This window comes from Rhinatrema bivittatum, chromosome 8 (genome assembly GCF_901001135.1).
Source record: "Rhinatrema bivittatum chromosome 8, aRhiBiv1.1, whole genome shotgun sequence".
NCBI classification, from domain to species: domain Eukaryota; kingdom Metazoa; phylum Chordata; class Amphibia; order Gymnophiona; family Rhinatrematidae; genus Rhinatrema; species Rhinatrema bivittatum.
In genome coordinates, this window is record NC_042622.1 from 202138615 (window position 1) to 202151786 (window position 13172).

A 13172-nucleotide genomic window follows, 5' to 3' on the forward strand; every position below is an offset into this window, starting at 1 on the left:
ATGTTAACCTCTATTTCCCTTAATACACACAACAACTTTCACTCTCTGTTTTCCTTAACACATTTTATAAATGAATGCACAAAATAAAGATTTTTAACCCTCTAACTACCTCTTTTGCAAGCTTCCGACAGGCACTTTATGAAAGAAATCACTCACCGTCAGATGCAGCTTCTGCTATCAGCACTCCCTCAGCACTTTGCACATCTTTGATTTTAGGACTTCCAGGACCTCAGGGGCCAAGAGGACTTCCAGGGGAAAAAGGGATTCCAGGACCTCCAGGCGCGCCTGGGCTGCCACTGCCTTACCAACAAGGCGGCGTCTTATACTCGGTGCAGCCCTCCCCTGAACGAGAGAGTAAGTGCACGTCTGCATCATTCTGGGCACAGAGCGGGGGGAGGCGAGAGGATGGTTTGGTTTAAGGTACGTGAGCTGCAGGCAGCATTGAACTGATCCATGGCAATCCCCCAACTCCACTTGGGTTCCCATTTTCCCTCCCTGACCCCCCCTTCGCCTAGCTCACGGGGCAGTTTTAATCTTAGATGCCCACACAAGGCTCCACCTGCAAATAATTAGAGGCTAAGGCGGGAGATCTTATGGGATCTTGAGAAACTCTATGCCCACCATCCCCGGGTGAATTCGAGCCAAGTCGCAAACAGCTTGAACTTGGCAAATGAGAAGCAGCCATAAACATTTTATTTCAAGACCAGTCATGGTTTTGAAGTGTGAGATCCTGAAAGCCCTACCTATCTGGTAATGCCCATATAATGGACAGGATATACAATAGTAATTTTAAATCTTGACCTTTCCATCCATCTCTATAACAATATTTTTAGATTACGGAACTGGATTTTCTGCAAATGCTCAAACCCATTACTGGACCGCGTTAGTCACTTTCCTCATATGTGATACCTGTCTTTTTCTACAAGGACCAACTTAGCTACTCAATAGGTTGCAGAAGAAATTCCTGCAATCCCAACCATGAGCAGCAGAAGGCAGTGCACTGTTTTGTTTTGGGGTTGTTTTTTTTTTTTTTTTTTTTTTGCTACGGTGCTGAGCAAGGCTTTCAGGGAGGCAGAGAAATTCATTGGCACTCAGCACCATCTTAATCTATTAAATCTTAAAGCTGTATTAAATTGTTACATATTTTTCTTGGCAGCATTTATATGATCTGGAGCCAAAATAACGAAGAGAAAACTGAAAACATGGTCACCTTTTTACAGCTCCTTAGCAAGGAAGTGGTTCCCAAGAGTATTGCTACAGATCAGGCAGAAGCAGCTGACTCCATGTATTCATGACAAGCTGATTCAGTCCTGGTTTGACCCTACTGTCTAAATGGAAGAATTCTTTTTTTATTTTTATTTGGCCCAGTAGTTTCCTCCTGCTTCTTTGGGCTTCCAGCTCAATTGGAAGCAGCCTCTACTGGACTACGGCTCCATGAGCCTTCATTTGCAACTACCTGGGCACCTTCCCCTTCTTTTTTTTTTATCCTCCAGCCTTTCTGCAGGCCACAACCAAAAGCCACAGACCATCGCTCCCTCTAGAATCTGATAAACATGGACCCCGAGTCTGGATGGCCACCAGGGGTCACCATTGTTCAATGGCCGAACCTTCCTCCTGACGGGAGCAGTGAGCACTGACTTCTGCTGCATCCCCAGCCAGCCAAGGAAGTAGGAGCCAGGCCTGGGAATTAAATCCTAAGTCTTCCACTTCGCAGTGCACAAAACCTATCACTCAACCACTGGGCCAGCCTTACAGTCCTACTTTTCATGGGGCAGGGATGGTGAATTCTGGTCCCTGAATGCCGCAAACCGGTCAAGCTTTGGGGGTTTCCACAATGAATATTCTTAGTGACCTAGAAAATGATGGCAGTTAAAGACCTTGTGACCCATCCAGTCTGTCCAGATGGAGACACTTTCTCTGTGGTTTCCTAGCTCATGCGTAGAAGAACACGCAAATTCCCAATACCGAACCAATACCAGCTCCCTCCCCCATGTTCCCCACTCAGCACCTCAGTCCTGCTCCCATCACCGCTTAGATATTTGTATACAAGATATATTTCGGGGGCGGCCAACTTCATGTTTTCAGGATATCCACAATGAATATGCATGAGAGAGATTTTCATGTACTGCCTCCCATTGTATGCAAATCTCTCTCATGCATATTCATTGTGGATATCCTGAAAACCAGGCTTCTTTGTGGCTCTCAAGGCCACCCTTGATATATTTGATCCAAGAACCAGGTTAATTTACATAGTTTGGCTAACCTGAAAACCAGACCTGTTTTTGGCACTCAAGACCAGAGTTCAGAATTACAGGTATGCAACAGAGTAAAACAAGGGCTGGATCAACTTGTCGCAAAAATAAATAAGCCAATTGGCATCCCTAGGAATAAGAAAGAAGAGGGATTCATCTCTTCCCTTTCACCTGATCCTTTTTTTTTTTTTTTAATTACTCCCCACATTGCCCTTATTCCCCTCCCACTCTCCTAGTCTTAGAAAAATTAGCTCCCTCCCTCCCAGACATTTCCTCAGTCTCCCACCCACCCACCCAATCTTAGGAAAAATGTTTCCCCCGTCTCCCTTTTCACCTGTCTGATCTAAACAAAAGGAAGACCACTGACAGCTTCCCAGTACACTTGCCTTTCACTCTGCGGGATTTTCCTAAAAACTCCCAGTGTTGAGCCAGCAGGACGCAGTCTCGCCTGCTATTGGCCTGGTGTCCAGCATTGCTCCGACACTTGGTATTGTCAGAGCAGCGCTGCAGCCGGGCCATTGAGAGGTAAACCTGTGTCCTCCTATCAACTCAGCATTGGGAGCTTTTACAAGAATTCTGGAGGAACGGAGAGGGGAGGGGGACTGACAGGGGTGATGGCGGGATCAGAGGCAAAAATTCTTTCTAAGATCAGGTAGGTGAAAGGGGATCAAGGGGATGTCTTGGTGAGGCTGATTTTTCCTAAGATTGGGTAAATGGGAGAGAGATTTGGTGTGGGCAACAGGGGGGAACTGTTTTTTCTAAGATGGGGTGGGTGGCAGGGGGATTGCCAGCTTGGGTGGAGTTTTGTTTTTTTTAAGGAAATGACTTAGCTGGCAAGAGTTAATTTTCAACGCTAGCCTGCAAAGTTTAGACACCAAAGTCTGAGTAATCTAAATCCAAGTTTTGGACGTCTAAATTAAGCTCATTTTCAGCTGACAACCTAGGTGCCTTGGTTCTGCTGAAAATCTAGCCAGCCAAAATGGGGCCAACTAAATCAGGCACCCAGCACCTCTGTGTGTAGAGAGAAGAGATGAGATATGGGATTGTCGTGGATGCAGGATCTTCAGAATGAAGCCTTGATAGAAAACCCCAATGACTGCGTCATCTTGAGTGATCTGCAGGTTGGATCAAGATAGAGCAGGCCCAGGAGCTCCTGCGTTTGCAAGCCTGATTCTCTCATCCTACCCTGAAAAACAAAGTACAGGTGTACTGCAAACGTTAAATTAGCTGGTTACACTAAGAGCCAAATATACTAAGCATTTTTCCCCATATATATACCAAATGGGCAAAATCCCCTAGCACATGGCTGGCAGTGGTCCTAGTCTGACCTAAGTTGTATCACTACATGATGTGCTGTTGGTTTATAGCAGTAATGAGAAGATAGGACCAGCAGTGACTGTATGCAAGTAGGTGAGAGGGAAATTTGAGGAGGGTTGGTAAGAATTGTTTGAAGGGCAGTTAAGGTATATGACCGGTTGGTGGCAGAACTAGATGTCAATACACTCCTGATCTGAAGCCAGTGCTCTCACTTGGGTAGTCTCCTGCTGTCAGCAGAAGATTACTCCATACTTGGCTCCACAGCTATGACTTTTGTGGAGGTTTGGAGTTTAACTAGGACTGTAGAGGTTCGTACTCCCAGAATGGTGGGTGAAAGTGGTTAAACGGTCAGCTTCTGCATAATAATGTTTCGTTAAGCTCACACTGGCTTTTAATAGCACACAGTACTCTAAAAAGGTTTGTGTGACTAGTTTACATTCATTAATTGCTTTGTCTTTGGACACAGATGGAGATCCACATCTGGCTTCTGTTATCACAGATACCATCATGGCAGGCCTGCCAGGTCCCCGAGGACCCCCAGGTAACAGAATGAACGAGCTGTTAATGTATGTGCAACCTCCATTCATTTCATATGGATGCCAGTCAGAAAACAGAGTTTGCCATGAAAGCAGAACCGTCCTTCCTCTTCAGCTGGTTTAAGTGATGGAAACTGCTCCATTGATGCTGAGGAGCGTCTTAACTGTGACATAGAAGAAAGGAAGGAGAGGAGATGAAGGTTGCGTCTGTGAATCTTAGGAAAATGCACCCATTCCAGTTCCCCCCCCCCCCCCCCAACAAATTACAGGTGCCTGTATTCCATAACCTCCACCGTGATTCATGTCCAGGCCTTAGGGAGGTGGATGCATGGAACAGCCTCTCCGGGAGGTGCTGGAGGCCAACTCAGTAGCAGAATTCACGAAAGCTTGGGATAAGCACAGAGGACTGATCTGCAAAGAAGTGAAGGATTCATTTAGTGGGGGTTGTCAGGTAAATCCACCCAAATAAGAATGAAGAGTCAAGGGAAAGTCAGAGATCAACTGCGGATCTTTGGCACTGCATAAGGAAGTAAATTATGTAGACCCGGTGAGCCTCCATATTCAAAAGCCAATTAGATGGATAACGTGATAGTTATCTAATTAGTTACCCGGCTACAATTTAGCCGGGTAAGAAGGGGGGCATTCTGAGGGCCGGAAAGAGGCATTTTGAGGAGGAGCGGAGTTAGCTGCTTAACCAATGCGGCTAACACTGGTCAGGCCTTAGGGCTGTCCTAAAGTTAGCTGATTAAACAAAATCGGCTACCTTTAAGATAGCCGGCATGACCGCACTACTGAATATAGCCCTATTAATTAGCCGGATATATTTGCCGGCTGGTTAACTTTGCAAGCTGGCCAGTGGCTGAGTATTGATTGCCCTCTTAGTTTTTCAATCCAATAAACTAAGTGACAGATGCAAAAGGGTCTTGTGAATATTTTCTAATGATGACTTTTTTTTGCCAGGACTACCTGGACCACCAGGGCCAACAGGACCACCTGGACCTCAGGTAAATATTTATTAATTTCATTGCCTGGGAAGTTAGGAAGGGGCTTGAGATAAAGGAACCTTCTTTTGCTTTCTTTTTATTGGATGCATTTCTGAATCCTTACTACTCATATTGTCACATTGTCAAAGATAAAGGAATAAAACTGTTAGCAAAAACGGAACAAACAATCACATGACCAATGTTCCCTCTGCCTTTTTGCAGGCTGTGTGCACAAAACGTTCTTGTGTGCAATGTTTTAGAAGCAGTGTGCAAATCTGTGCGCAGTGTTCTTTGAAACACCATTCTAATTTTCTTTTTGTGGGCGTGCCGGGTTTTACGGTGTGCGCTTGTTTCACCACCTGTGCACACAGGTTACAGAGATCATTGCACATGACTGACAACATCGATATTCGCAGCTTAAAACCTATCATTAGTGCCACCTAAATAAGAATTCATAATATTTTCAGAGGTCTAAAGTAGATCTCTCGGATATTAAAGATTTCATATGAATTCAGTGAAATATATCTTCATTATCGTTTATCCATGTGTTATCAAGTAGTTTGGCAGTAGCAGAGTTGATTTAATGTTCACTGTGTAGAATGTAAGCATTTTTTGTTTGATTTGTGTTGCCGCTGTACTCATGGGGGCCCAACTTTCAAAGTCATTCCTCTGGATAGATAATTCGCCAGGATGAAATTGGCCTCTTTGAATATTGCTCTCCTGTGCTCAGCTAACAGCATGGGCAAGCTTCCATACTACATGTACCTTTAGCCGGGTTAAAAGCAGGCCTTGCTGGGAAGGGGGGCACGCTCAGAACGGGATGGGAAAACAGCACGCCCACCTTCCATTTGCAAACATGCGTGCGCTATTTTGTCCCCCGCGTGGCCGCTTGCACAAATAGCGGGTGCAACGTACGCAGGCACTTTTAGCACCTGTACTTTGTGGCTGCTCATTTTCGAAAGGAAATCTGTGCGGGGGTTTTTTTTCCTTTGATAAGTGGCTACCATATATATGGGCTACAAGCACCCACCTGCCTTTGTAAAAAGCATGGGCTATTACAGGAAAGGAGGTGAGATTTAATGGTTAGACCACTACTAGGTGCCTAGTTCTGACGATCATTGCTAAGCTCCTAACTTTGTTTCCCTGCCCTAATTCTGTCCCTGTAGGCCCCCACTTTTTAGGCTCTTAAATTTAGGTCCCTAGTAGGAGCCTAAATTTAGGGACTCAGCCCTAGTAAATTTTAAAAGGGCCAATTTAGGAGCCTAACTCCAAAAGTTAGGAGCCTAAACTGTTTGAAAATTGGCCCCCAAAAGGTTATGTAGCCTCCCCTTCAATAGGGTGTCACCTTCGGGCACTGCAGGGGTGGAAAAAAACAGACTGCAGTCCTGGATCCAGATTCAGCCAGTGGGAGGATAGCAAGAGCTATAATGACCAAAAAGAGTCACTTACCAACAAAAAACGAAGCAGTCCACACCCAAGCACAAACAAAACAAGAAAAAAAAAGAATTTATTTAAAGTCCAAAAGCAATCACAGTCCAGAAGAAGGCAGAAAAAAATCAGCAAAACCCAGAAAAACAGCTTCTTAGTCAGCTTCCCAGATTCCAGATAGTTACTCACTTCTCATGCATCCTGGGTACAAGCCTCATAGAAAACTCTTTCCTCTCAGGTCCCCAGTACAGCCTTTTCCTTCCTTTAGGCGCCCTTTGTGGCTGTGGGCTTCCCCAAGATAGGATGGTGTTCCTCTAGCGTGAAGGACCTTATCCCCCTCTATGGCGCTCCAGTCTGTACTGAAGGGAGCGCCCTCTGCTCTTTCAGCAAATCCAAAAGCCTTTCCACACGCTAGCCCTAAACTCATCACAAACTCCTGGCACGAACGCCTAAAACTCCTCAAGCAGGCTCCGTACAGTGCCCGTGGAAGCACTCTACATACCACCTCCAAGCCCATTCCCTTCTGGTAATGATCACTATCCTAGCTCACACCTCCCTGAGCCTCCCATCGCCGGAAAACTCTCCGGGTAAAACAGAGCACATACTTCAACAGTAAAGAAAGGCCTAAGCTGCCTTGCAGGCGCACAAAATGGCTGCTGGACCTTGGTCCTCCCCACTTTCTCGCTGTGCTTGGGGCATTCTCCTCTCTCCTCATGTTTTGTCCAGTTGGCTAAAAGGTACATTAGATGATTGGGGGGAGAGTGGGAAGATTCCTTCCTTTGGAACAAATGTTAAAATGATGCAACTTGCTCTGTAAAAAACTTGTTCAACTCCCAGAGTACAAAACCTCTAATTAGTTTTAACAGTTATTTGGTTTTACTGTTGTGTTCTATAGGGCATTCCAGGACCTCCTGGCTCTAAGGGTTTGAAAGGAGACAGAGGCGAGGGTGTAAGTAAAATTGTATAGAGTTCTAAATTTCTTGCGCATGCGAATCAACAAAGCCTTATTTTTAGACGGCTAACTCAAAAGTTATCCTTTGAAATGGCAAATGTAGCACATTCAGCCACTTAGCCGTCTAAATTATACCAATGTATCCGGGTATTTAGGGGGCGTTCCGGGGAGGGGTTGAGTTATCTGGCTCACCTGGCCGAATATTGGGTATATCCTGCTAAGTTAGCCGGATAACTCGCTGCCTAAAAGAAACAAACACAAACAAATTGCGGGCCTCCCGGCCTGATGCCCACCCCTCTCACCACATGTCACTACCCCGTTTCCCAAAAATGCTGGGCAAAAGCTAAGAAAAATCTTTTCAAGTTGTATAGTACGATCGCCACCGGCCCGGGCCTCCCCCCTCCCTCTGCTACAAAAAAAAATGTTAATTTACTGCTCCCCCACCGACCGCTTGCAGGAGTAACTTAGGCAATGACCTAACGTCTCTGAAGATGTCCTGGTAAGTATCGAGCTATCCGGCCACACGAGGCTGCATAACTTCAAGTCTAACCGGCCAGATTCAGCCAGTGACCGGTTAGGGTTAAAGTTACCCGGCAATATGTAGCGGAATAACTTTAAATAAGTATATTCAGCAAGATGTTTATCCTGCTGAATATACCGGACAAGTTATCCGGCTAACCTGTGCCGGATAACTTGTCCACTAAGCGGCCTACGGAATATTGTCCTCTATGTTTACAGATTTATTTATTTTTTTTTTTTAAATGATCAAAGGTCACTTATTTAAAGCAGCAGTGTTAGCTATAATTTTCTAAACATCTACCTGCCTGTTTCCGTGCTGCCTTCGTTCCATTCTTAGTCTTTTTTTCTACCGCATGGAGTTTTTTTTTTGGGGGGGGGGATGTTTTCTTTCTCTTACTGTGCACTTTTTCTTGGAATGAAAGGCGCGCGCCTATGTTATGGCCACGCCCCCTCGATTTTCTAGGCCTCCTGCCCCGGGTGGGCCCCCTCAGCTGTGCATGCCCCATTCAGACGATACTTGTACTGTTAGGAGGCCTGCCTGGGGGTCCGAGGAGGATTCAGCACAACAGTGCCTCCCCCACACACCCCTCGTCCTCCCCCTCTGCTTACATTCCCAACAATGGGGAGTGGGACCTCGTAGCAGGAGCCGGATACGCCCCACTATAGCAATGAAAAATGGGCAGTGGTGGGGGGAATCCCTCATCAGTTGTGTTTGCTTTAACCATGGACTCGTTTATCTAAAACAATTTTTGCTAGGGCTGCTGCTTCGAAAAAAAAACCCCTATCCCTGATAATCTCCGCAGGCCTTTGCCCCTTCCTCAAGCAGAGAGGACTTGGGCACTACTGGACTTGGATAATCTCCGTAAGAAGGCAAGCGGTGCAGGCCAAACGTTTATGTCCCGGTGGTGGGGCTCCGGTATCAGAGTTTGCCAAATAATACTTACTGCGTTCTTCTTTCCTGTCTTGCAACCAAGAGAGAGGACAAGTTCTGCAGGCTTCACGGGCCCTGAGCAGACAGAAACATCAGGGGAAAAACTGAAAGACTTACAAACTCAGGAGCTTAACCGGGGTCAATTTCAAAGCCATTTACCAGCATAAAGCCCGGCGTTATGTGCAGAAATGGTTGTACCGGAGTAGCCCGGGGCTCAGTGCCCATGAAGCTATGCGCAGAACCCGATTACGCGCGTTCTGGGGGGGTTGGACCTGGGACTTTTCTGTCTGGAAAAGTTTGTGCGCATTTCTCATTGCACAGGATGCACCTTCCATGGAGCAGGCGTGCGTGCGAGCGCTTGGGGTAATTTCCTGAGTATTTTTCAAGATAACTTGCGCGCAAAACTCCTCTGCAAAATCTGCATGTGGAACATAGGCGCAGACCTCGCCGCTGGCCAGGCTGTTTGAAAATTATCTTCCAATAGGGGCAGTTTGCATGTCCCTGATTTTCAGAGAATACTCTCCCTTAGGAATTTGCCTGGAGGCGGGGGGGGGGGGACGGATTTCCTTCTTCTGCAGGTGGAATTTTTGCTGGAAAAGGACTTGCGTAGATCTAATCCGTGCATGTTATTTTCCAACCCCCTGCCCCACCGTAACCCCACCCCCCAGGAGCACCTCCCCTGAACAAAACCCAATGCACACTTTTAGCCGGGTCGAGTGAGGGCAGGATTTTTTTTTCCCCCAGTTTACCTGGTAAATGGCTTTGAGATTGCCCTCAATTAGTCCTTTGCCCAGCCTGTAATTCCCCACTGCCTCCATTGCATGCAAATATTGCTCATGTATATTCATTGGGAATATCCCGGAAACCTGGCCACCGAGGACCGGTCTGAGCCCCACTGCTCTCCAGAACTGATAAAAGGGTTCAGCAAAAAAGCAGCGCAGGCACTGTCCCTGTGCAATATTAACTAGGACCTGCTGGGGCCTCCAATTCAGCTTGCTCGATACCCATTCATCCATGGTAGGGCTTGCAACCTGCGCTCAGTCTTTGTGAAAACAGCGGGGTATTAATTTAAAAGAGAAATAGAAATCTTTGAAAATCAGCCTCTTATTTAGCCTTTTCTTAGGCAAAACTGCACGATTATTACATGAAAATTCATCCATGCTATTCTTCACAGGGGGAGCCAGGTCGAGCAGGAGAGCAGGGCCCTCGGGGCTTACCAGTAAGTGCAATTCTGTTTTCCAAGTCATGTGGCAAGAGGTGTGCGGAACTTGCATTTGCCCCGCACTGTGGAGGACCTAGGCGATCCCCCTCAGTCTGTCAGGACAGCCCTTCAAACTTGCAGGCGCAGACTGCCAAAAGTGAAGAGCAGCATTGCGACGTGATATGCATGCCTGCAGGGGGGGTGCAATTTTTGAAAGAGCCCATGTAATTGCAGACTCCGTGGATGTGCTTACCCACGGCGTTTCCACCAGCTCTCAGCGGGAGAGCATTGCTTTCCCTTTGACATTGGCCGAAGCAAAAAGTATCCGCAGAGATTTGCACTTGCTTTTTTTATATCCTGCGGATACTTTTTCCTTTCAAAATAACACACATTGTTTTGAAAATGCAAAACAACAGGCGTTGTTGTTACCCCTCATCCCAGCCTAGCCCTGCCTCAAGCCCTCCTCTTTCTGCCGGTAATAGGATGCATGTTGTCGATCCCTAGGCCTACTTCTACCCATGGAACGGGAGGGCAATTTTCAGACACCAATCTGCCCAGCGAGATAGCTATGTAACCCGGGTAAATGGCGGGTTGGTCAAGCGGCTTGAGGGGGTGGGATGTAGCTGAGCAGCCTCTGTCTCTGGGGGAGTCCAGTGGGCTTCTCTGCCTGTTCTGGTAGCTGCAGAAACCGGGATCTGTGCAGGGGCGGCCAACTCCGGTCCCCAAAAGCCACAAAAACAGGCCTGGTTTTCAGGATATCAGTAATGAAAATGCATGAGATCGGTTTGCATACAATGAAAGGCACTGCATGCAGATCGATCCATGCATATTCATTGACGATATCCTGGAAACCAGACCTGTTTGTGGCTCTTGAGGAGTGGAGTTGGCCACCCCTGACGTAGTGGTTCTTATTTTCAGTCGATTGGAAGTCGACCTCTTTGTTATAAAAAGGGTTGCTATTGTAGACTGCCACAACCAATACTGTATAAAATAGACTTCAGGTAACCTGATTTCTGTTTTGTTAAAACCAAGGTTTGTTATAAAGTGGAACCATTATAAAAAGAATATTTACTATTTATGGAAGGGATCAAGAATACACAGTTTTGTATGAGGGTAGAAATCTTGGTTATCCTACTCATGTCCAAAGGTTTTCCATAGAAGGGGCAGTTTTTTTAAATATCGGCAATACCCATGGGCCTGCAAGCGAATTTCAGAAGGAAAACTCCCATGCACAGTTTGGGGTCTGGATGGCACCAAGGGTACTTGTGAGCAGCAAGGGGCAGAAGGAAGGGTGGCAGCAGACAGTAAGTAGCACGGAGTGGTAGGGGAAGCGGCATCAGCAGCAGGAAGCAGTCCTTCCAAGGGAGAAAGAGACAGACAGACAGACAATTCCCAACCCTGCACTGATTGGCCACATTCTTCTTGAGTCTGGGAAAGATGAAGAGCTTCATGGGCCCCCATTACACTGATTGCTTACATCCGACTGGAGAAAAGAGGTCAGGAACAAAAGACTTCCAGTGATAACCTCTGAATCCAAGGACAGTCCCTGGAATTCAGGGAAGTCTGGTAATCTCATACAAAGATCATAGGTACCCTAGGTGCTTCAGGGATCCATACTGGGGCCAGTGTTGTTTAACACATTCATTATTGATGTGGAAAAGGGAACAAAACATGGAGGTGATCAAATGTACATACGACACAAAGTAATCAAAGTAGTTAAAACAAGGGTGGACAGAAAAACAGGTTACATCGGAACAGTGGCGTAGCCACAGGTGGGCCTGGGTGGGCAGCTGCCCAGCTTCCGCTTCCTCCCCCTCCCCCCCCAAGCAGGAAGATTGGCGGGCCGTACAGCCCAAAGATAGCAGGAGGCCGGTGGCAGCAGGAGAGGCCAACTGATCTTCCTGCTTGGGAGGGGGAGGAAGCGGAAGCTGTGCGTGGGCTTGAATGTGTATGAGTGGGTGAGAATGGGAGCCTGGGTGTGTGTGTGTGTGTGTGTGTATGTGAGAATGGGAGCTTGAATGTGTATATATATATGGGTGAGAATGGGAGCCTGATTGTGTGTGTGTGTGTGTGTGTGAGAGAGAGAGAGAGAGAAAAGAAACCTGGGTTTGTGTGTGAAGGAGAATCAAAAGATGTATCCTGTGTATGATTTGGCGAGGCTGGTCAGTTTGTTATGGGAGATGTCGGCGGCTCCACCGACGGTTCTCTATTAATCTGCGTCTTGTGTTCCGGAGAAGTGTCAGCAGCAATATTAGTCATTTTGAACAATGACTGAAGAGTTTCATAAAAACCTGCTAAAGATTGAGACAATTGATAAAATGCCTCTTTTGTACGAGGGGGCATTGTTGTACAACCATCTGGTTCCCGTGAGACACCTGCTTTAGGGTGCATTGGAGTATTCTGAGGTGAAGTATTAGATACCTTACGGTCGTTTTGTATTTTATCGCCTGTTATGTTCCTCGAATCCTCTGAATCTGTGTTAGAGGAAACAACCTGTATTACCTCTCTATGTGAGAAGGTATTGGAAGGTGGTATATGAGATGATTTAGAAGTCGAAGGGCTTATTTCCCATGTAGCACTCCTCTTTGCCAACTTTCTATGGTGAGAGTGTCGTTAGTGCTTATGATAATAGTGAGACGACGGGTCTGTATGACTTCTACGTGAAGACGGTGATCGTTTCCTACGTTTTATTGTAAATTCTTTGGAATCAGCTCTCGAAGAAAGGGAAGTACCTGAACGAGGTGAAGTTATTGGTGGAGAAGCTGAAGAAGACCCTTGTGAAGGGTAACGTCATCGTTTCAACTCATTCTGTAGTACATGAGATGAGTGATCATGTCCCTTATGCGCGGATTTAGATTTATGCGCGGATGTAGACTTGTGCGCATATCCTTCTGTTTCCGTGTGCGCAAGGATTATCGGTGCCGATGTCTTCAGCGCCGTGCACATAGACACAATTGGTGTCGAGCACGCAGGTGATGTCGGTGTCGTATGCACAGATGTCGACGGCGCCGTGCGCACATTTGCCCTGCACGCAGCATTCTTCTGCGCCGTGC

The 13172-nt window shown here is 46.7% G+C and overlaps 1 protein-coding gene across 2 annotated transcripts in view; it reads left to right on the forward strand.

The window, feature by feature from the left end:
- Nucleotides 1-13172, forward strand: part of COL26A1 (collagen type XXVI alpha 1 chain) — a 421072-nt gene that overhangs the window by 377341 nt on the left and 30559 nt on the right. For both annotated transcript variants that reach the window (XM_029613263.1, XM_029613264.1), the window contains exons 8-12: nt 217-354; nt 4036-4110; nt 5066-5109; nt 7412-7465; nt 10093-10137. In XM_029613263.1, coding sequence (XP_029469123.1) covers nt 217-354; nt 4036-4110; nt 5066-5109; nt 7412-7465; nt 10093-10137 — 356 coding nt within the window. The remainder of the gene's footprint in view (nt 1-216; nt 355-4035; nt 4111-5065; nt 5110-7411; nt 7466-10092; nt 10138-13172) is intronic.